The following is a 25,391-nucleotide window of genomic DNA, read 5'->3' on the forward strand; positions in this document are numbered from 1 at the left end:
ATTATCAATGCCTACATGTTACTTTGAAAGCAAAACAGTAACAATCAGCACCTGTGACTCCTCCACCACACAGCCCCAAATCTAAGATACTACCATCAACCTCTATATTCTCCTATTATACCATTCCCCTGATTCCTCCTGCCCCACTCAAGGTGACCATTATCCTAAGTTTCATGTTTATCAACCGATTGTGTATACACCTATATACACAATGTTATCACGAATGTATGTGCACTTAAACAATATGTCTATGAGCTATCAACATTTTTTTTTAAAAAGCAAACATTTGCCTACAGCATCTGAGAAACACACAACTATTGCCTAGATCACATGCTTTACCTGAGCACTCTATCCGTGAATTCCAGGAGGTGGGGTGGGGTGCAGTGGGGTGGGAGGTGAGAAAATTAAGGCTTTTGTAGATCCATGGACACTTTTGAAAACAGAATTAAAGAGATCATCACAAATAGTTTGCACAGAATACCAAAAGGAAAAGCAGAGAAAAAAAGGGAGAGAAGAAGTATAGAAGCACTTTGAAAGTGCTTACTCTAGAAATGGAAAAATCAGTGAATGTGCCAACAGAGCAAGTTTGGGGTTTAACACCTGATTCTCCTTATTGCTTATGCTTACTACTAAATGGTTAACTAAAACTCCTAAAAATAAAATGTTTCCTGATTTCAGTCTCTGAACAGAAAACATTTCCATGTTTTCTCTTCCTTTCAAGATTTGTTTTCATTGTGAGAGATCTACGATACTTTCTTAATAGAAAAAAATTAGATTGTGAACTTTGAAAGAAACAAACAAATAAACAAGAAACAAAGAAAGAAAAAAGATTCCCTGACTGGAAGAAGTTTACTTTTCACTGCCTTCTATATTTATGAGAGAAGACTCAATATTATAAAAATGTAAACTCTTCTCATTTGAGCTATAAATTCATTGAAATTCCCAAGTCCCAGCAGATTTTGTTTAGATATTTAAGAATCTGATTCTGAAATGTCTGTGCCTGAGTAAAGGCCCAAGATTAGCAAAACCATTCCTGAAGAATAAGATAGGAGATGTTGCTCTACCAGATTTCAAGACATATGTAAAACAATGGTAATTAAAACAGTGCAGCAGTGATACAGGACAGCACAGTGGGACAGAATAGAGAGCCCTGAAACAAACCCATGAACATATGGAAGTTTAACAGAGGACACTGCAGACCGCTACAGAAAGAAGAGACTAGTTAGTAAATGATGCTGGTATAACTGACTATCCACATGGAAAAATATGAAGTTAGATACCTACCTCACACACCACACCAGCAGATCAATTCCAGATTGATTAAAGATTTAATTATTAGAGGGGAAAAAAAAACCCTCAAAATTATAAAAGAATATAAAATATCTATGAATTGGACCTGAGGAAGGACTTCTTAAACAACACACAAAAAGAGCTAGACATTTTATGCCCACTGGCTTGCAAAAATTCAGTCAGAAGATAACAGGTGTTGGCTAGGAGAGGGAACTCATGCAGATGCTGCTGGAGGAACTGTAAGTTGAAATAATTGAAATCACTTTGGAAAAGAGTTTGGCCTTATCCTGAAGTTGAGCCTTTGTCTACTTGGGTATGACACAGCAATTCCACCCTTAGGTATGTACTCTAGTAGAACAGTGCTTCTTTAACTTTCATGAGCATCAGAATTACCTAAAAAGCCACACAATTTGGGGGCCCCGCCCCCTGGAGATTCTGATTCAGTAGGTCTGGGATAAAGTCTATGAATGTGTATTTCTGAGAAACACCCTGCTGCTGAGGCTGCAGCTGGTTTCCAATCACAGTTGGAGCAATGCTTCTCCAGATTTCTTCACTTGTGTCTTGGGAAATAGGAATAAGACAACAAAGGAAACTGTCAACAAAACAAAGAGGCAACCCACGGAATGGGAGAAGATATTTGCAAATGACAGTACAGATAAAAGGATCTATAAAGAACTCCTCAAACTCTACACACACAAAACATATAATTATGTCAAAAAATAGGCAGAATATCCAGGATCTATAAAGAACTCAAACTCCACACACACAAAACAGATAATCATGCCAAAAAATGGGCAGAACACATGAACAGACACTTCTCCAATGAAGACACACAAATGGCTAAAAGACACATGAAAAAAATGTTCATCATCACTAGCCATCAGGGAGATTAAAATCGGAACCACATTGAGATACCACCTTACACCAGTTAGAATGGCCAAAATTAACAAGACAGTAAACAGCAAGTGTTGGAGAGGATGTGGAGAAAGGGGAACCCTCTTACACTGTTGGGAATGCAAGTTGGTACAGCCACTTTGGAAAACAGTGTGGAGATTCCTCAAGAAATTAAAAATAGAGCTTCCCTATGACCCTGCAACTGCACTATTGGGTAATTACCCCAAAGATACAGATGTAGTGAAAAGAAGGGCCATCTGTACCCCAATTTCATAACAGCAATGGCCATGGTCGCCAAACTGTGGAAAGAACCAACACGCCCTACAACGGACGAATGGATAAGGAAGATGTGGTCCATATGCACTATGGAGTATTATGCCTCCATCAGAAAGGATGAATACCCAACTTTTGTAGCAACATGGACGGGACTGGAAGAGATTATGCTGAGTGAAATAAGTCAAGCAGAGAGAGTCAATTATCATATGGTTTCACTTATTTGTGGAGCATAAGAAATAACATGGAGGACATGAGGAGATGGAGAGGAGAAGGGAGTTGGAGGAAACTGGAGGGGGAGATGAACCATGAGAAACTATGGACTCTGAAAAACAATCTGAGGGTTTTGAAGGGGCCAGGGGTGGGATGGAGGGTGAGCCTGGTGCTGGGTATTGTGGAGGGCATGTACTGCATGGAACACTGGGTGTGGTACATAAACAATGAATTCTGGTACACTGAAAAGAAATTTTAAAAATTTAAAAATTAAAAAAAAAACCACAACCCTAGCTAGCTGGTGCATTGCTGGGTGAAAGCAAAGGGAATGTGGATGAATAATATGAGGAAGAAGTCATAAATATCAGCCACTACTTTCTGATCAGAAAAGAGGACCATAATTTTCTCTTCTTTGCTGTATCATGGATGTTTATAAATATAAATGTCATTACTGTTAAAAAAAAAGAATATTCAAAGTCACATTGTTCATAACAGCAAAGATCTGGACACAACCCAAATATCTATCAGCAGAAGAATGGATAAACAAATTGTAGCATGTTCACACAATAAAGTATCATACAATATTGTTAATGAACAAACAATAAGTACAGATAACAACCTGGATAAATCTTAGAAGCATAATGTTAAGTGAAAAAAAGTAACTCACAGAAAATGACATCCAGCATGATACCACTTTTATAAAGCTAACAGATTAAATAACATATTTCTTAAGAGCAAATGTATGGATAAAACTAAAATATGAACTAAAATATGAATAGAAAACACAAAAATGGGGAAAGGAAAGAATCACCTAACAAGATGCCACTGCCTGGGTGTTAAGGTAGCTTTTCAGGTGGGTGGCAGGTTCTCATATGCTTCAGAACTCTCATGTAAGTTATATTTTTTATGAATATTTGTCATACATTATGGAAAACGTATACACAGTACACATAAAATGGAAAACAATTTTTAAATCAGTGCCAGACAATCAGGTAAGCTAAATGAGACAAGACTACAAGGAAAGGAACATTTTCATAGCAATTAAAATACTCATTAGACTTGGTAAATGACAGAAATGATCCTGGAGGAAATGTAGAGGACAAACTTGAGATGTCCTGTTGCAGAGGGAAAACAAGAAGATTAAAAAGTGATGAGAAAGGTGATGATAGATGCACAGGCCCAGGATGGAGGGCTCACAACAATGGTTTTAGGAGTCTTCCTAAAACCATGAGTGGAGCAAACAGAGAGAAAAAAAGTCAAAGCTATATTTAAAGAAAATCCTCATAGGTTAAAAAAAAAAAGGGGGGGGGCTTAGTCTTTCTTTTTTTTTTTTTGGAAATTTGATGTTTTGTCTCTTTTATTTTAAAGATTTTATTTATTTATTTGACAGAGAGAGATCACAATTAGGCAGAGAGGCAGGCAGAGAGAGAGGAAGAAGGAAGCTCCCTGCTGAGCAGAGAGCCCCAAGCGGGGCTTGATCCCAGGACCCTGGGATCATGACCCGAGCCGAAGGCAGAGGCTTTAACCCACTGAGCCACCCAGGTGCTCCAGGCCTTAGTCTTTCTGATCAAAAATACTCTCCAAATCAGCAAATTAATGCAGAAAACCACATTGACACATTTCTGATAAAAGTTCAAATATCAAGGATAAAACATGACTTCTATAAGCATTCTGGCAGAATACAAAAGATAGAAAATAAATAAGCTAACCAAACAGAAAAGAATTCACACTAGCCTCAAATTTCTCTGCAACAACAAACAAGACAAAAAGATTTCAAAGTTCATTTGGAAAAATAAATGGATATGACTAATTAAAGAAAGTTTGAACAAAGAAAAATTATAAATGAAATGAACTTGAACCTCTAGATATTAAGATGTTAACTATAATAACGAAAATGATGTAAAACTGATAATATAATATGTTATATTACATGTTATAATGTTATAATATATATTATAGATATATTTATATGTTTTTACATATATATAAAACTTGGTACGTGATCAAGATGTGTTTAAGAATAGGTTATCAACTGTATGATTCTACAGCTAGTTGTTGTAAATAGTTTAGAAAATAATTAGTACCATACAGCTAATAGTTTTCAATGAATTAAGAGGTTACACTTTTTTTTATATAAATTTTTTTAATTGCTTTTCAGTGTACTAGAATTCCTTGTTTATGCACCACACCCAGTGCTCCATGCAATGCGTGCCCTCCACAATACCCACCACTAGGCTGGCCCAACTTCCCACCCCCAAAGAGGTTACACTTTTAAATGATTATATAAAAAGAACTAGAAGAAATATCAATGAAGATTGATCTGATCTTTGTGTGAGAAAGGATTTTGTAAGAATAAAAGAAGTGAAAGAAATAAAAAGAAATAAATGGATATATTTATCTAAAATTTTCTTGAAAAATTTTCCATGTCAAAAAAATCATAAACATTGATAACAAGTAAGCTACAAACTTGGATGGAATATATTTGTTCAATATACATTCTAAAGACTCTTACCAATAATATTAAAAGATGTATTACAAATCAATAAGAAAAAGGTGGATATCCCATTGAAAACAGGGATGACTGTGATAATCACTTCACAAAGTTTACTGCAAATTAAAAATACAGAAATTGTCATGAAATAAGAGCAAATAGAACCAATGAGTTTTTTTCATTTATATGATTGATGGTGATAAAATATTTGGCATTTTAAATATTAGGAGACCATATTTAACAGCCATTCTGAGGACACTTAGAGTTAACTAAGGTAGGTGGTTAAGCAAGTCTTATAGCTCACTACTCAAGGCAGACATAGAGCTATTCTGCCAGCAAAGGGACTTTGAGACTTTGTTCTGATTTATGCAATTCAACAGACATTTTTAAGCAGCTGATATTATAGAAGACCACACAAGGGGGGGAAAAAAAGAAGAAGAAGATCATTAAAAGATTTCTGCCTGGAAAGATGAAGACTGAGAAAACATGCATGATGTCTTTAAGACCTTGAGTAGCATGTCCACACTGAATGGCATGGTTCTGGAATTCCAGAATTATGGGGAGGGAGGAAACCCCCAAACAAATTAGGGAGCCCTTTTTTACATGGGGAGTTATAAACACTGAAGTCATTACCCCATAATCGGATATAAGAGCAAATACAAAACAAATACAAAATATATCTTGTATCAAGTATAAAAACAAAATATGATAATAGCAAATACCATAGAAATTAAGGTGGCAGTGATTAGGCTTTGTAAGTTCAAATACATGTGTGGATCACAGATTGAATATTTATTAATCAGTTACAAATGGATGACAGAATGGCTAAAAACATCACATTCTTTTAGTTTAGAATTATTCTTTTTATTTCAGAATTATTGAGGATGACCAAGAAGTAGCACCATGGTTTGTAAACATTCTTCTGTTTGCATTTCTGACTCTGGAATCTAAGACCCTGGTCTCTTGCCTGGAGGACTTTCATCTCCCTCCCACCACACTAATAGTGTTTAGTGACAATACTGGGAGGATGACATTTGGATTCTTTTACTGATGACAATCCTAAAGATCGGAAATCTTCTACTCTACAGTTAATCACAAGTCATAGACCAGTGCAAATTCAAGTCATAGGAAAAGAAAGTTGAAAATGTAAGGCCCCAAAAGGTTATTATTTCGTATGTGAAAAACTTTGATTCATTTGTTTTGCATGCCTGTCTGGGTCTACCCAACTTAAATTTCCCCAAATTCATTTGGTCAGTTGAAAAGGTCACTTTAGACAGTGCCCATTTCATTATCAACCCAAGGTAAGCACTTAATTGAGTTGACATGCTTACAGGATTAGGGTGTCTTTAGTCATGATTCACTGTACCCCTGGTAAGAAGTGGTTTCTGGCCTATGTATTGATATGTTTACTCATGACAGTCAACATGCTTCTTTCTCTAACCCTCCACCTCTCTATTCTCCTCAGGACTACTGGCTCTCTCTCCTTTACAAGCGCCTGATCGGCCCCAAAGTCTTGGCTGTGCATGTGGCTGGGCTCCAACGGAAGCCACGGCCAGGCCGAGTGATCCGGGACAAACTAAGGATTTATGCTCACTGCACAAACCACCACAAGTAAGTCTTCAGAGACACGTCACAGAAAGCCACTCCTGAGGGTCTTCAGGCTTCAGGCCCCTCTTAGAATTCCATACCATATGGGACCCCTAAAACACTGACTGTAAACTGCTTCTGGAATCATTATACCTGCTCTTTGCAGGTTTCAAAGGACCTCTGATAAATAGCTTTTTCCCCAGGTAAAACCATTTTCTCACTCTCAAAGGATTGATACACAAAAAGTTCATAAAAACACATGCCATTTGTTCATTTACTTCTTCATCCAACAAATTTTTATTGAACATTTTCTCTCTTCCAGTTGATAAGGCCCATGAGGCTTTTTGTGTGTACCTACACCTGAACCAAAGCTAGAGACACAAAATGTGTTCCTATGATCCAGCAGCAGAGCTTGAGGAAATAAGTCTACATTTCTAAGGTGCATGCTGGAGAGCTCTCCCATTAGAAACCTAGCCCTAGACCTGTGTGTCCCAAGCTGGAAAGCCCAAAGGAAGTTATGCCAGCTTTAGAACCATTTTCAGAATTTCAGAACTCTTTCCGACTATTTTAAATCTTAGGAGGTTAAATAAAGACTAGGCTTCCTTTTTTTTACTGGGCTGGACTTAGGACAATCAGTGTGGTACAGTGTGTCTATCCTTCTCTTTTTTATCGGAAGCACTGGTTGTCATTGAAGTTGTCTGTAAATAAACAGGAAAAATAATTATAAGTAAATAAATAAAGTAAGGCAGATAAAATTTTAAAACATGAGGATCAGAATGTAAAAACTGAAAACAGATCCTAAAGCCAAACCCATCTGACCATATTTGGCTTTCCTACATCACTTCCTGTTTAAGGAGCAGAGTAGGCAACTCTGAAAAAGAACTCTTTCTCTTAATGCCAGTGGAGGATGGGAGGAGGAAGCCAGTGCCTCCAGCCAGAACTTTATTCCGGTGGGCCTATCAGGGGCTGATCATGGGCAGTGGATAGCACAAAGAGCTCCAGTGGTCAGGTTACAATAGACGTTCCTTCTCCTTCCTTGATGAGAGAGGAGCCAAGTCAATTAATTTATCATGATAAGATTTTTCAAAGAATCACTCTGAACATAGTGGGGCCAGGGGCCAGTTGTCTTGTCTGTAGATACAAGTGCCTATTGTGGATGAGAGGAGGCTGGTTTGGGCCGAGGCCAGAGGCTTTCAACGTGCCTTTTGCTCAACAGGAAGCTCAGGCCAATACCTGACAGAGAGTGACTGCTTTATGGCTCTGGCTGGAGTTATCTGATCACCACACAAGGATACATTGTACTCCTTGTCTCCACCCTGGCCCTGAGGTAACCACTCAAAAGGAGGACCCCCAGCTTCAAGAGAGAAATATTACCCTTGGCACCTTTTGTCTCCTTTGGGAAACACATCAGTTGTGCCCTTTATGCGATTGGTCTGAGGAACCAGGGGGGAAATGTCAGTAGTCATGGGCTTAGCAGGATTTCCATGTCCTCACAGAGGGCTCCTCACATAGTCTCATCCCAGTGCTCATCCTCACATTCTTTAACATGCTTGTGGGGAGTTGTCACTAATATTCTGAATATACCATGAACTCAGGGCCAGTGTCTCATTCATTTTTGTATTCTTGGTGTCTAATATGGTAAACTGGCATGAAGACCTCAGGAAATGTTTGATGAATGAATGAATGAATGAATGCCTGCAGAAACAGGGCATCACGACATCATGGATGATTTACAGTTCTTACTCTCTTCCCCTTTGATATCAGCACATCATCCAGAACACGGTGGTGTACTAGAATAGCTAAGAATTCTACCATTCACTAGCAGGAAACCTCAAACCAGTCACTAAAATCATCTGGATTTAATATTCTCTCTAATCACCAGCTCTCCTCTGCTTTCTGTGGGAATCCATTTCAGAACCTCTCTGGGGAAACAGTGCCACTGTGCTCCTGTCAGTACCGCCCCTCTTCCCCATTAAAAAAGGAAGACGAGACTTGTGTGATCTCTTGCACATATGGCTGTAATGAGAATAACAGGGTGGAAGGTCTTTTTGTTCCTATTAGAAAGTAAGCCCACGATGGATGCACGAGATGGCTGGGTTTGTAGATCTCCTCCATGTCTGTGGGTGTCAGATGCCCCAGATAGGTAAGCACAAAGGTAGGACAAGTGTGTCTGCTCCTTTTCCCTGGGAAGCCGTGTGCCCTGCCTGCGCCCCTCATATTCCACGACAGTCATGAGGAAGCATTGCTGATTCACTTGGTTTATTCATGGTGAACAACTCAAGGTCACAGAAATGTCCCAGAGTAGGCATGTTTACACTAGTCACTCCTTACCAATACTCTGAAAATATATATCCTTGGTCAAAACAGGGATTGGGTGAGAAAGTATAAACTTAGCAGTAGAACAATCCAGAGAGACTGTCTATTGAAACAACTCCTGCACTCCAGTGTAGACTGGGCACTTGCTGTGTGCCGAGCATCTTGCCAGATATCTGCATTTATATTATCAGACTGAATTCCAGAAGTCTTATGGTATCACCCCTCTATGCAAATAATAACAACATTAATAATGCAAAGAATTTTACACTTGGGAAGAACCCTCAGAGATCTTTGGGCCCAATGTCCTGTGCAGCAGAATTTCCTTTTGCAACCTCCTTGTCAGTTTTGCAAGCTCTATTTGAATACCTCACTGCCTTTCATGGCACTCTCTTACATTGTGGTTTGTTTCTGACCTAGGAGAGTGGTGTATTTTATGATCAATTGAGGATCAAAAGTTCCATACACACACCAATACCAGCATGTGCTCTGCTGCCTTCTGTTCTAGAGTCAATAGATCAGGAGCCCGGCAACATGGCAGTTCTCACCTTAGATCTTCTTGTTCAGAGAACAAATACGTTTTGACTGGGAAACCTTGTTTTTTTATAAACCATTCCGCTGAAACAATGTATGTTTCTGGGGAGGAGCTGAGGTCTTAAGCCAAGTTCAGAACCAATTGGAACCTGGTGGATATTGAAGCAAAATTGAGCCTTTTGGGGTTCAAGTTTGTTTATTATTGGCAAAACATGACTTCCTGTTTTTTAGAAGAAATTTTTTTAAAGGCTCATAAAAAAGGTTCCTGAGGCTTCTTGGACATCAAATGACTCTTACAAAACAATATTTTGATGAGTTAAGTGTAAATGAATCAGAAACATGTGGATTAAATTTCCCTTAAAATACACAGGGGCTTTGAAATTAGGGGAAAAAAATGTTTGGCAAAACATGGCCTGACTTTTACCGAACCCAAAAACTTTGAGTTAGATTTGGAATCAATGGACCAACCCGGTTCTCAAACACATGGACTTTCACTGGAAATGACCATGGATTCCAAAGCACCATCTTCTCTTTCCTTTTCTTGCCTCCCAGCTGCACTGGAGACATTTCTAGAACAGTGACTATTTTTATCTGGAAGTCAAAATGCACCTCTCCCTATGATGTCCCCCACCTCTTACATTGAGGATACCCCACTTTGAGCCTCCCTTCCCTGATTCACTTCCTCTTACCCCCATGGCATCACAGAGAAGATGTCAAGCAGCAAAAGAACAGCCAGAAAGATGAACTCCAGATGCATGGATTCCCTGCTGAGGAAGAAGTCTCACCATGAGTGAGACATGGGGTAAAGTAGATGTTCTACCAAGCAGAAAAGGGCATTCACTAAGAGAACCAAAAGCCACCAGACAGACCCTATCTTCAAAGGCAATAGATACTCCTCCAGATTATTTTTCTGTGGGCAGAGAATATATATTCTTTAGGACTCTGGATTCTCGACACAGTACTTTCAGGTTGGTGCTACACTCCCCAGCCAAGAATGTATTTTCCCAGCCAAATGACCTCTGCTTAAATCCTTGCCCCTCAGCCAAGCAGAAGGGATGGCTGAGGCAGTCTTCAATGCTAGTTCCTACCTGAGGAGGCTCCATGGAATCTGTGAAAGCCTCTGCTCAGGGGTCTCTGAGCTGGCTTTCAGTACTGCTTTGTCTCCCCCAGGGGTACTATGTAAATGGAAATCAGACCATTGCCAAGCAGCTTGAAAAGACAGCTTTCCCTGCAGCAATGTTGTGATTTCAGGTCTCCCTCCCACCCACCACTTCCCGGAATCCCACCCTTCTCCTCTTCAGTCTACCCCGCTCACCCTGCCCCAGCTCTGCAGAGGAAAAACTCGTAAATGCAAGCATGAGGCTCTCCCTCCTCCACTGATGGCCTTTGAGGTTATCTGATGGTAGTTAGCAAAAGAGTTTACCGCAGTCTGGCAAAACTGGTGCCCAGGCATGCCTACTTTTGCTCACACTGAGGCCCAGAGTACCTGTAGCTAATCGTGTTTCACTCAATTTCCTCAGCAAAGCTAAGCTTAAAGCCCACCAATGGAATATAGTTCTTTTAATGACAGTAAATGCAGGACGCCGGCTAGCAGCATCTTCTGAGCTCCGGTGACACAAGTCTGCTCAGTAAATGGGCATTCTTTTCTGACCTAACTCAGCTGGCTCCAAAAACTACTTCACATGCTTCAGAAGATTAAGAAGGACCAGAGAAGGAACCAGGGAGAAAAGTCATATAATAATTTATCAGAGTATCAGTGCAGGCCTTCAGAAAGCCTTCGAACACAGTAATGTGCCCTCCTACAGATGTAAGGAAAATTATCTGACACAAAGTCAATGGAATATACTTTGGGAATTCTTCTTCTAACCTTAATGGATTGTTCTAGACAAATGGTTCCCAAACTCAACTCATCTGCCAGATATCCTAGAAAGACTTATACACACACACACACACAACACACACACACATTCCTAGCTCCCATCACAAACAGATGGAATAAAAGTCTTCAGGATGAGTCCTAGCAACTGTTTTATTAAAAAACAGAAACAACCCAAGTTATCATGTTGACCTGTCCTTAGTCACTCTACTCTTAATTAGCACCTTTAGAAGCAGAGGTGAGTGACCCAGAGGCTAAGGGATGCTGTTTCTGTAAGGAATGATATTTTCCTCTGGGCAAAGTTGACTTAGAGTTTCTCTAAACTCCTCCTTTGAAGGCAGGACTGGGTCATTTCTTCTGTTTCCTCTCATTAACCCATCCAGATGGGGCCCTAGGGGACCCCTTAGAAACAAAGTCTTTTTTTCCTACAAGAAAGAAGGAAATCATTATAGTTTTGTTGATACATGCTGAAAGGCTCTTGCATGTAGGCATATAGTTCTTCCAGCCTTCTGAACATCCTGTCCTGGTTTAAAAGGATTCCAAAATGCTAATAGTTTTATAATCTTGGTGTAGGTAAAACAGCAAAAGCTGAAATCAAAAAGATCAATAAATTTGGCTATCTAAGAGTTTTAAAGTTTCATACATCAGAATACAATGTCAACAAACTGAATTGATCAAAGAAACCTGGGGGAAATTTTGCAACATACATGTAGACAAAGGATCACTATCTTTAATAAATAGTTTTTATAAATCAATAAGAAAATGGACAAAGGACATGAATAGCCAGTCACAAAAGAAGAGATAAAATGGCAAACAGGCAAATGAAAACAATGTGCCCCTCAGTGTGAATTTTTTAAAAAATGCAAATTAATACAACACAAAATCCCACTATCACCTCTCAGATTGATAAGCGTATTTTAAAAGGTTAATATCCTTTACTTTTGTTTTAAATTTAATTTAATTTCTCTTTTTTTCAGTGTTCCAAAATTCATTGTTTATGTACCACACCCAGTGCTCCATGCAATACGTGCCCTCCTTAATACCCATCACCAGGCTTACCCAACCCCCACCACTGCCTCCCCTCCAAATCCCTCAGTTTGTTTCTCAGAATCCACAGTCTCTCATGGTTTGTCTCCCCCTCCAATTTCCCCCAACTCACTTCTCCTCTCCATCTCCCAATGTCCTCTGTGTTATTCCTTATGCTCCACAATTAAGTGTAACCATATGATAATTGATTCTCTCTGCTTGACTATTTCACTCAGCATAATCTCTTCCAGTCCTATCCATGTTGATATAAAAGTTGGGTATTCATCCCTTCTGATGGAGGCATAATACTCCATAGTGTATATGAACCATATCTTCTTTATCCATTTGTTCGTTGAAGGGCATCTTTGTTCTTTGCACAATTTGGTGTCTCTGGCCATTGCTGCTATGAGCATTGGGGTACAGATGGCCCTTCTTTTCACTACATCAGTATCTTTAAGTTAAATACCCAGTAGTGTAATTGCAGGGTCATAGGTTAGTTCTATTTTTAATTCCTTAAGGAATCTCCACGCTGTTTTCCAAAGTGGCTGCACCAACTTGCATTCCCACCAACAGTGTATGAGGGTTCCCCTTTCTCCACAACCTCTCCAACACTTGTTGTTTACTGTCTTGTTGATTTTGGCCATTCTAACTGGTGTAAGGTGGTATCTCAATGTGGTTTTGATTTGAATCTCCCTGATGGCTAGTGATGATGAACATTTTTTCATGTGTCTTTTAGCCATTTGCATGTCTTTGGAGAAGTGTCCATTCATGTCTTCTGCCCATTTTTTGACATGCTTATCTGTTTTGTGTGTGTTGAGTTTGAGGAGTTATTTGTAGATCTTGGATATCAGCCCTTTGTCAGTAATGTCATTTGCAAATATCTTCTCCCATTCCGTGGGTTGCCTCTTTGTTTTGTTGACTGTTTCCTTTGCTGTGCAGAAACTTTTGTTCTTGATGAAGTCTCAAAAGTTCATTTTCACTTTTGTTTCCTTTGCCTTTGGGGACATGTCTTGAAAGAAGTGACTTCTTTCAAGACATGTCCCCAAAGGCAAAGGAAATATCCATTATTCTTAAAGTATGAGGAAATGGGTGCTCTTGTAGGTAGTTGAACAGAGCAAATAGGTACAAGCTTTCTAGGCAGTTAACATCAATGTCAGTCAGGATAGGTGAGGTTATGCCATGATAATGGAGGACCAACAAATCTCCATGGCTTTCGATAAAAAAGTGTATTTCTCACGCATACTACCTGTCTGTCATGGCTCAACTGTGGCTCTGCTCCACATCGTCTTCATTCTGGGTTGCAGGTCAATAGAGTAGCCTCTCTTGAGAACATCGTTGGTCTTCTGGCACAGGGAAAAGAGACATGGCAAAACACAGACTGCCTTATAAAACTTCTGCACAGAAATTTGAACACATCTATCCCCATTTCATTGGCCAAAACCAATCGTGTGATCCCTAGGGTTCAACAGAGTAGGGACAGAAAATCTTCCCACAAGGAGAGGCTTCACTGGGAATGAACCAGAAGATTTGGTTAGGAATCATGCCATGTGCCTTCCCCTAGTCCTAATGTGTCCAACTTCCAGGACTTTATTTGAAATAATGGTGACATGCAAAAAATTTATATACTAGCATATGTAATTTTGTTATGGCAAATTTTGAAAAAATGTAAGTCCCCAAAGGTAGGGGGTTAACTAAATAAATTATAGTACATTTATATAAGTGAAGAATTTAGCATTCTTCTGTAAGTAGAAGAAAATACACTAACATAATAAGATGGGAATATGTTTAAGATGTTCATGAACTGAAAAAACAATGTGGTCTCAATTAGATGAAAACTGAGAAATATATATGTATATGTCAAAGTACTCAGTAAATATGTGAATTAATGTTGAATTAATAAACAAAAAATACTGGAAGGATGTTTACCAAAATTTTATCATATCTCAAGATACTTGGATTATAAGAGAATTTTTTTTCTTTGTATTTCTCTGTATTTTTCCCTTTTTTCCCCATGCAGTCATCATGTTTTATTTTCATTCTCGGAAAAAGATATTTTGTTTTCTAAAGTCATTGTAATATATTTAAACAAAAACGAAAGGAGAGTGGTGGGAAGCGGGTATCTTCTCTGCAAGAAACCACAAACAATAACAAGGCCTTCTATCTTTGAAGGTCAGGGGTGGTCAAGAATCATAAAATAAGTGCCCTTTCCTGGGGCAGTCCTGTTTGGTGCAGTCTATGAATTATTTAGCAGCATCTAACTGACCACCTTATTTCCATCTTACCCTTCTCCTTCTCCATCTCAGCCACAACTATGTTCGAGGGTCTATTACACTTTTTATCATCAACCTGCACCGATCAAGAAAGAAAATCAAACTGGCTGGGACTCTCAGGGACAAGCTCGTGCACCAGTATCTGCTGCAGCCCTATGGACAGGAGGGGCTCAAGTCCAAGTAAGTGCAGACCTAGAAATAGCTTAAGAGCAAGTGCAGCAGGAACTGGAAAGGGAAGGATCTAGCGCTGTCATTTTCCTGTTGCTATTTCACTCTGGGTCTCAGTGGGATGGAGTCAGGGGACTGATGACTCCCTCTGGGACCCTTGTCAAGCCTGTCCCTGTCTCTAGGCTTAGATCCCTCAACGGTAAAATCAAATGGTAGACAAAAATATTTCTCAACAAGGGCATTTTTTGTTATCTGGGCAAGACAATTCGTTATGAAGGATGATCTCATTTCAAGCTACTTATTCACATCCTGGGTCCCTGTCTACTAAATGCCAATAGCACCCCCTAGTCACGTGACAAGTGAAAACCCTGGAACTTGAGAGCCTTGCCCCTTTCAGCTGTAATGAATAGGTAATGCTAGAACTCCCTTGTTGTTGGCATCTATGAACCTCATGGGAACAAAGGGTCAAAAGTTCAGAGATCAAGAGTTTGTTCTGCCCCTAAATTTATAACTTTGGACACATCACCTCTTGGATCTCAAGTTTCCTTATCAGAATGTTAGGAGAGACATTATATTCTGGGGCTCTGTGATTCCCTCAAACTCTAAAAATATATGATTCAGTCATACTCCCTACCTCCCTTTGTCTCTACCAGAGACTGTTGCCAACCCTGACCTCCACCAAAAGAAAGCAGCTCTAGGCCACAGGGAGAAGAGCCTGGTCAAAGACAAGGCCACCTCAGCTCCCCAAGTAAGGCCTCCCAGGAAGAGTATGGGATGCTGTACAGACTGGGAGCATTCCTATTACATTTTTAATGTTTACCAAGTTTAACAAAGCTGTAAACTTGGAGCAGGTGGCTTGCACTCCCACAGCTGCCCACAACTATTTGCGCTATAATTGTTCGCTGTTTCACTGCAACCTTGGTGGCTTGCATTTGGCTTCCAACTGTATGTGCAATGGGAACAAAACACAATCTGGGAAGTCACTTACTGAGTCTCTTTAGCCCACCCTAGATCTGTATTTTCAATTTTGGTTCATACACTGGCTCTTTTCTCCGGCTACATGTACATTGCCTCTACTTTTCTTTCCTCGCAATCCTACCTGTATTAGGAGTCACTCAAGTATTTTATCCCTTCTCTTTCTATTTCCCAGTCATTCATGACTAGTATGCTGAATTCCTGGACTTTATCCTAGGCAGGAAAATGAGTTTTTGTCCCAGAGTCACTAAATCGTTTGGCCTTGGCCGATCAGTTAATCCTAATTCTTTGGCCTCAGTGTTCTCATCTGCAAAATTCAAGAGTTGCTGTATGTTTGATAAGGTCCCTTCCAGCTCTAAAGTTCTCATCCTGGGGCTGATTTTCTGAGGATCATGAGTGTGTTCAAGTTTCCACTGCCATTCACTAGTGACCTGCAAAGTCACTTCTTGCAGAAGGGCTGACACCTCAAGCAGTGATTGTGATAGTTCAGGGTCCTCTGGAGCCGGAGATTAGGAGCTGAGCCTGCCCAACACTGGGAAAACCATGTGTACTGCACGGAAGGAACTAGCCAAATGCCTAAGTCTAACAGGCCATTTGCTGACTGTGTGTCCTTAAGCAAGTTACATAATTTCTATAATACAGTCTCAGTTTCTTCATCTCATGGGGAGAGGAGTAAACACAGTAGTCTGTAAAGTTCCTGCCACATAGGAGGTGTGTGGTAAATACCCATTGCCTTCTTTTTCCTCAACTCGGGACTCTAGCTGGCTGGGATGAAGGAAACAATTGCTCTCTTTTTAACATCTCTAAAATGTTCTTCCAAAGCAGAGTCTTCTCGGATTTTTAAGATAATGTGTTGCTAAGATGCTTGTTAAGATTATAATAAAGATGGTATAAATGCAAAACCATGGAACAGGAGGAAATGTAGTCAGAGCGTAGCATCATTTTATGAGTTTGTTTCCCCCACCAACCAAGGCCATGGGCCTCCAACCCTGTTTACTCCAGGATTATTCCCGATGCTTGAACCTGGGCACACCTCGGACCCTCCTGCCTATACCTGTCCTGCAGAGTGACTGAGGTGACTGCCATTGGCTACTGATGTGCTCTGTGCTCCTGTTATGCTTTCTTGTACCTCACCTCGTCACCATCTCAGTGACAATTTGTGTTAGGGGGTTTGTTGAGAATGTCAGAGGGGGGCAGGGTAAAAGAGAATTTCATTCCATGGGGGTCCTGAAGAGGGATTCTGTAATGGACACTGAGATCAAATAACAATGTTATGCAGTCGGAAGAGGAGGGAGCTAGAATCAGAAGGCCTGGCTATGAATCCAGTTGCTGCCATTTACTCGTGTGGGCAAACCTCGGCTCCCTTACCTGTCAGATGGGGTGATTGTGAGAATCGGGTTAGAGCATGTGGGGGAGCTAGAGCATGTGAGCTTTCTACAAATGAAAATTTCGCACACCCATGCATACACATATGTATAGAAGTAGAAATACAGTCAGGCACATATGATTTTACATATATCATTTTAAAGAGAGTTTTGGATTGGAAGTCAGGAGAACTGGATTCCAGCCCTAATCCTGCCATTACTTCACTGTGGAGTTTTGAGCCCTTCACTTAATTCTCTAAGCCTATTTCTCTCCTGTAAACTACTGCTAATTTGACACCTCTCCCGTTCTTGACCTCAGTGACTCTGACCCTGTGCCGCGCCATCTTGGACTGTAAGCTGCCGGCAGGGGCTGTCGTGTATGTGTTCGGTGCCTCCAGGGCTCTGCTCAGTAACTACTAATACATGCAGGAGCCCTCGGTGGTTCTGAGATGGGGGTCTTACAGGAAGGGTGTGGTTTTGGTGAAGCAGACTCTGCAGGAAAGGATGAAAGGAAATGCAAGGAAGTGATTTCAGCCTTTGGTGTCTCCTTCTCTGTTTTATAAGCCTCTGGGGCCAGATTCTGTATTCTGTGTCTGCTAATTCCTTGCTGCAGCCTGGAGCCATATTAACTCAGAAGAAAATGGAAAGCTCTGGGAGCTGAGGAACCTGTAATTGCTCTTGTCTGGAGGAACCAGAAAGAGGATACAGAGCAAGTCTGTGTGCCATTCAAGCCACCAGTTAGACACCGTGGCCTGGCATTTCAGGAGTAGAGAGATGCCAGCAAACATTTATGACTGGTTGAAAACAAGGGGTAATTCTCATTCTCTTGGTGTGGTCAGCAGGGCTGGGTATATTTGAAATATTTGGAAAGGGATCTCCATGAGATCTTGGGGCTCAAGAATGTCAGGCATTGCACATGAAGCCCCCCTAAGGGGCTAATCAGGCACAGTCTGGGCATCCGAGGCCACAAATGAAGGTTCCTGTTTGTCATTTCAGTGAGCGACCCCATCATAAGAACCACCAGTCAAGTCTCAACTCTCTATGTGAGAAATAGTTCTCATTCTTGGAATCAGACAAAAGGTGGGTGCCCTATACACTATAGGATAGGAGAATGGAAGCTTCAAAAATTATAGTGTGTACAAGAGGAGGGGGTTCTGTGTCTAGAATACATATTCTGTAAGGATGGCTGAAAGAAATAGGGAGATTTCATTCAGACAGGAAAAATAACACAAATCATAAGGACTTTCTTTAGATACTCAGGGACTGTGAAATGAAAGAAAACAGATTTAGCCTAGAATCCTCTAAAGTGACAGCAAATCAGGGAGTATAATTTAAAGAGAAAGATTTCACCACAAAAAGAGCTCATTTTCCAAAGACTCATCTGGTGTGACCGAGGACAGGGTTGTTAGGAGGTAGCCTATTATTCAGAGAGTGAGTGGCCATGGCCAACCCAGAGGGGCTCCAAGATTCTCACTCAGTGGGAGGGTGAGCTAAAAGAGTTCTGCTTCCCATTGAACTGTAAAATTCGATTTTTCTCTTCTATTCTCCTTCCCCCACTCCCACTTCACTTTTGGAGCCGATGGTCACCAGCCAAGTAGCTTCTTCAGGCCACTAAAAGGTCACACAAAGAGGCTGTGCTGTAAGAGGATGTGGCAGTAATATTGGGCTAGTTTTTCTCCAGAAAATCTCCAAGCTGCAGGTCCATCCTCTGTCCTGTTCCCTGGTTTCTCACCTGTCTGGGAGGAAGACTGACCATTTATATCCAAGACAATAATAGTTCCCATTCCGGAGAAGTCAAAGAGAACATTTGGGGCATCTCTGTATCCACAAAGGAAAGAATCTGCCCAATGCCTGATGCGATCACAAATCAGTGAGCATTGTCCTCTAAGGAATCGATTCCATCCAAGACATAAATATCTCCAGTGTCTTTCAACAAACAGGGAAACAACATGAAGCTGGGCCAAAGAAGTCAACTTACATCAAAAAACAGGACTCACGTTTTTAGGGAAAAGTCAAACCAAGAACGGGTGTTTGCTCACATCCTAATGTCCTACCCTATATGTCTAATTCAATTCCATTTGAAGGGAAAACTATCCAAAAATTAGAAAAGAAGGAAACAACCTTCATCACACTGACCGTTCTGTTCTGACACAGTGACCCAAGGGAATCTGCTACTAAGAATCCTGGGGCAGAATGACATTTTGAAGTGATCTGCTTCATTCTCCCTACCCTTAGTCTACGGCAAAGCCATCTGGACTAGACGACGCTCTAGGTTTAAAGACCTCTGGATAATGAGTGCCCACAATTTCAATCTTGTCCAAACACTTAATTTTATAAGAACACTGTGACCCACTGTGGCTGGGACTTTATAGATAATAAAGGACTTTAAGAGCCATTATCTCATTTGACCCTCTGAATAGCACCAAGAAGAAAGTAGAACAATCCCTGCCTCCCTCACACTTTAGAGTTGGAGAAACCAAATCTTGGAGCATTAAGTGACTTCCTCAAGAATCACACAACTATTAAGTGATAGAGTTAGAAAGTATCTAGCACCCAATTTTCCTGGCCCCAAATCCAGTACACTCTCCTCAACACTGTGCTACCCCAGTAGTACAGCAATATAAAATTATAGTGACATACTGACAAACATACAGTACGGATCACTGAACACTATCACGATGCCGTCTGCTTTCATTTCATCATAAGCTGTTCACAGAATGAATGTGAAGAGTATCAGGGTACTCAGCAATGTTCTCTCCTCTGTGCCAACTCACCTCTGTTCCATTAACTTTTCTTCAGAAGTCCTAATTCCAGATCCTTCTTAAAAAGTCTTCTGTGAGCTGCTTCTAAGATTCTTTTTCCCAGTCATATAGAATTTTAATAAAAGCTTTTTTTCTTTGCAAAATTGGTGATTTCCCTTCTGTTTCTTCTATGCTCTTCTCAGACAAAAGGATTATTAAATGCCAGCACTTACTATAAATTGGTTTAATTTGAAAGACGTAAAAATCAGTTTTGACAAAGGACATTCTGACCCTATGCACATAAGCACTGCTAGCTAACTCCCCTTCCCCTACTGGAGCTCAAGCCCAGAGTTACATCTCTGAGGGAAAGATGCTGGCACATGAGCTTTCTCATATGTCTTCATCCATTCATCACCTTTTATTGAGATCCTACTTTGTGCCAGACATGACTTGTTCCCCTTCAGCAGTCTATCGTGCAGTGGCCAGTAATGCAGCTGAAATTTTAAATGAATTATAGTCCAATAACTACAAAGAGCTCAGGAATCCCAAGTAGATAAACTAGGGGAAAATGTCTGAACATGAAGTTCAATGTGAATGCTTCATCTCAGAATGTCTCTTGATCTTCCTCATGCCAACCCACACCATCAATAGCCTTCAAAAGCTATTCAGTATAGAGTATTTAAGGGAAAGGGGAACGGGATTCTGAGGTCCCTGTCCTCGAGGAGTTCATCTCTGCTATTAGAAACAAACAGCTAACAGGAAGCGGCTTGTGGGTGGTACATGAGAGAGGTGTGGAGAATTTCTGCTTCAGGGCTAATAGGTTCCATATTAAATGTTTTTATTTCATATCTGCACGATGCATATTCATATTCATATCTGTATCTTCATATTCATATCTGCATCTCTGTCATGATGTTAGCTGAAAGAAACTTAAGGTTTCTATGAACCTAGAATCTTATTGCCTGTACTGTGAAGAAATGAACATATTTTTTTTCTTTTCTGCATACTGCTTATTTTTTCCATTTCTCCGGGATATGACTTTTGCTTTGATTTCATATTCATTAAATCCTATATCAAAGAAAAACATTGACATCTAACTGCATGCCTTTAGAAGGGTGTCATTTGATGTTAGCCAAACAGAATAGTTCTGAAAATATACAAGTTAACACCCAGGTGCTAAGAGTTTAAAAATATCTTCATGACCCTGTTGGAACAGACCACATTATGATACTTCATCTCCAGATTCAGAGTTTGGCGAGTGTGAGGGCTGAACTGGCCACCACCTGACCTACCACAGCCTCTAAAGATGACTAGAAGCGCCACATTTATTTTTGGGCATGGACAGATCTGGGAAAAGGAGCTTGAGGAAAAGTCTTAACCCTAAGAATTCTATACCGAGACATCTCACTCACACACTTAGAAACAACTTACCTCAGCAGACTCAAGACACGTAAGTGTGTAAGTTCTACACTGCTGATACTAGTTTCTGATGATGATGATGGGGTTTCTGAATTCTGTTTGACCAGACTCACTCTGTGCAGGTTTCCATTCTCTCACTTGTCTGGGATCATTTAAATTAGTTTCTTCTTAAAATAAACCATGTTATAAAAGTTCTGCAGTTATTAAAAGACGACTTTATAGAGGAGAAATAAATTTGAGAGTACTCTTAGCAATCAAGAAGTTTCCTCTAGAACGTCCCTGACAGAAAGCCTGTCAGCTTCCTTTTGATGAGACTGCTTATGTCCTGAGTCAGCCCACTCTGGGACTTGACAGCTCTGATGGTAGGAAAGAGCCTCCTTGTATGTGGCCAAAGGATGTTTTCTTCCATTTCTCCCCTTGCTTTAGGAAAATTAAGCAGAGTAAATCTATACCTTCTTCGTAATAATTTTTCAGTGTCTCCCTGTAGAGTTGTACTCTCCAAGCTAAACCCTTAACTCCTTCAGCTATTCCTCAAATGGCCTGGTTTCCAGATTGCTCACTGTTCTGTTCACCTTGGAATCCACTGAGCTATAGAACCTTATCTCCTATGATTAACTGCTCAATTTTCTTACCTCAGACAAGCCCAGTGGTGGAGGTCTGAGAAGGAGTAGGAAGTGTGAGCATTTTGTTATTTCAGTTTGCCTCATCACACAGAAAAGTAACATTTTTAAATCTCTGCCAACTTCATAATGATAAATAATGCTGTCATCTTAATTTGTATTCTTTGAGTATTAATGAGGTTGAAAATTTTTTCATGTCTCTTAGTATTGCTTTTAGGCATTTTCTATGTCTTTTGCTTATTTTTCAATTGGGTTGTTATCTGTTTTGTTAATGATTTGTAAGTTTTTTCTAACATGAGGCAATTTCCACTTTGATATTTTCCCCAGTATTTTATTTGTTATTTTTCCAACTGTTTCATTTTTAGGATATTATCTTGACATACAGAAGTATTCCCTTTTTATATAAGATATAAAATAAGATATATATATATGATAAATAAGATATAGTTAAGTCTATATATCTTTTGCCTTGTGGTTTCTTCTATCCCACACATATGTCTATGTATTTCTAGTCCTGAAATCAGATAAATATGTATCTTTTTTTTCCTCTAGTTTTTTTTTTTGTTTGTTTCATTTTTTATGTTTATTTCTTCAGTGCCTCTGGAATGCGTTTTGATATTCTGTAAGAGGTAAGGGCTGTCCGTAGTGCTATTGGAGCTGAAAGTGGGTGCGGAAGTTGGCCATCCATACAGGGCATCAGGTGCTGGTTTTAAAAAGTCAGGAAAAAGAGGATCCTTTTTTTTTTTTTTTAAGATTTTATTTATTTATTTGACAGAGATCACAGGTAGGCAGGGAGGCAGGCAGAATGAGAGGAGGAAGCAGGTTCCCCGCTGAGCAGAGAGCCTGATGCAGGGCTTGATCCCAAGACCCCGGGATCATGACCCAAGCCGAAGGCAGAGAGGCTTTAACCCACTGAGCCACCCAGGCGCCCCAAGAGGATCCTTTTTTTAAAAGCAGACATTAGAATGGAGACCTCTTTTACCTGGAGGAAAAGGCCCTGCTGTGCCGATGCCACCACCTCATCGGCAGCCCTGTTAGAAGGGCACTGAGAGCCCTCCAGGAGGAAAGACGAGCCAGAGGCCCGGTGGCAAGTGAGCGGGACGGTCGTACTTAGGCTCACAGCAGCGTTCAAGCTAGAGTTCCTGGTGAGAAAGTCTGACATGGACACTGTGAAAGTAGAAATGTAAATATATATGAGTATGCATATTTATAAAAATACTTGCACAAGGCTCTGAGTCAATCTGTAGAAAAACTACAGAGAAGTAATTACACAGAGATGAGCCTTACACATCTCTAGTTAATGTAAGCTTAACTACTCATTGGGACGTAGCGAATTTGGACTCTTTTCACCCTTGTGCTCATTTCAGGGTGTTCTGTGGTTCTGTGGTTCGAAAAGAGACAGTAGCCAGAACCAACGTATACAGGCTGATCTGAGTAAATAATTATAGACCTATCTGGAAAATGCCGTGAAGTACTGAATGACATATTTAATCCTCTTGGGTTCCTCTTGCTTGGAAAGAGCTTGAACCACCTTTGGTTTGTAGGGAACTCTGTGCCACAGCCCATGACCTGAGAGAAACTGAAATGCCTGTGACAACTTGCTCTTCAAAAAAAGCACCAAGTTTTCCTTTTTAATGTTAAAGAAATGCAGAGTTCGTTATGTATGCAAACGATTCATCCAGATTTAAGATTCGAGTCTTAATTCCTCCTGGAAAGTGCTACACACGCTTGCCTGTAGGGACTGAGGAGAATGCTTATCTCCCTGGTGGACGAACAGGAGGGGAGGCATGAAGGGAAGCAGTTCTCTTGAAAGAGCAAAAATGCTCACTTCAGACTAGCCAAAAAAACTTGCCTTTGAAAAGTTCACATCTTACTTTTAGGTTAAAAAAAAAAAAGTGGCCTCTTGACTTGGTACTCCAAAACAGAAAGAAAGGCTCTTTTTATTCAAAATGACTTCAGAATGTGATGGTTAGAAAGCTGTTTGCATCTCCTCTCACCCAACTGCGAACACCTTCCCACTCCCTCTCCTAACCCTGGGGCTCAACCAGGGCTTCGAGATGAATCACCTGGGACCTTTAAAAAGCCCCATGCCCAAGCCACACCCCAGACCAATTAAACCAAAATTCTCCAGGCTGGGACCCAGGCACCAGTATTTTTAAAGCTCCCCAGGTGATTCAAATATGTGGCCAAGGTTGTGAACAATTGTGGCTCCAAAAAATGCTGGAACAATATCCCAGCTGATTTGCATCTTCTATTTCACCCGGATTCTAGCCTTCATTTAGGCGCTAAGCCATTTTGCCAAAGGTGCGAACATGCCATGAGCCCCTGGGCGTTCTCTATGACTAAGTGGAAGGATGTGTACAGCTCCTCAAAGGGTTTATTGTTTGTTTTGTTTTAACTCCCAGATTAGTAATATACAGATCGCTGTGCAGATTAGAGGATTATAAAATGCTTTTATACTTTACAGAGACTTGACATCTTAAACCAAGATGTTTAGGAATTCAGGATTTTCACTCTGCACTCGGGGTTGTTTTCTGAGAGTTTTTCATTTGCTCTCGGCTTCGGAATACATTTTCTTGCAGCTCGCTCCAGCAGCTGGAATCTCTCTGCACAGCTGTCCATAAGGCTGTGGTCTCCCCTCCCTACCTTCACTCACTTGGGGACTCTAGGTGCAGGTAGAGATTTCCATTCTGTTCCAGATCACCCTGATGAAACACTGGTAAATGGGCACCTGAGGCTAAAGCTCACGGGCTTCGCAGCAGTTACTCTAAACTGAGGGGCAAGGACACAGAATACGCAGCTCTGCAGGACTGGGAGGAAATGGCCCTTGTCTTCTTCTTCCTCCACACCCTCCCGAGGCTGTGGTTTGTGTGACAGACAAACACAAGCCACAGGGAACTGAAAAGTCTTAATCTAGCTCGTCCCTGTGGCAGGGCCTAAGCCCTGAATCAGTATTTCTTTGGCGGCCAAGCATCAGGAAGCCTGTGACAACATGTAGCTTACTGCAGACCAGGGGCCTGGAGCCCCAAATGGTAGACCAGCTGCCCAACACAATCACTTGGCAGACTACCTCTTCCCTGCTCATCTTTGCCAGAATGATTGAGAGTCTCCGCACTTTGCATGTTAACATCCATAGACCCTGGAAGAGAGCCTGTGCCACCTGGGATGTCTTACTTTGCACTTTTGAGGGTGCACCAGTGCACCTGGTATTACAGGGAGCACTTTCTCAAAATCCTGTAAAACCGAGATGTTTATCCCTTTGATTTAACATATTTGAATAGGTGTCCAGGGAGCCATGACTTTAAAATGAAATAGCTAATTTTGGGTGTGGTTTCTG

At 40.7% G+C, this 25,391-nt stretch overlaps 1 protein-coding gene across 1 annotated transcript in view; it reads left to right on the plus strand.

Annotated features, from left to right (window-relative positions):
• HPSE2 (heparanase 2 (inactive)) overlaps positions 1–25,391 on the plus strand; it is a 655,107-nt gene that overhangs the window by 618,803 nt on the left and 10,913 nt on the right. The window contains exons 10-11 of the mRNA XM_032882617.1: positions 6,627–6,772; positions 14,801–14,947. Coding sequence (XP_032738508.1) covers positions 6,627–6,772; positions 14,801–14,947 — 293 coding nt within the window. The remainder of the gene's footprint in view (positions 1–6,626; positions 6,773–14,800; positions 14,948–25,391) is intronic.

The sequence above is a fragment of the Lontra canadensis genome, unplaced genomic scaffold, assembly GCF_010015895.1.
Source record: "Lontra canadensis isolate GAN:19392208 unplaced genomic scaffold, GSC_riverotter_1.0 scaffold3, whole genome shotgun sequence".
Taxonomy (NCBI): Eukaryota; Metazoa; Chordata; class Mammalia; order Carnivora; family Mustelidae; genus Lontra; species Lontra canadensis.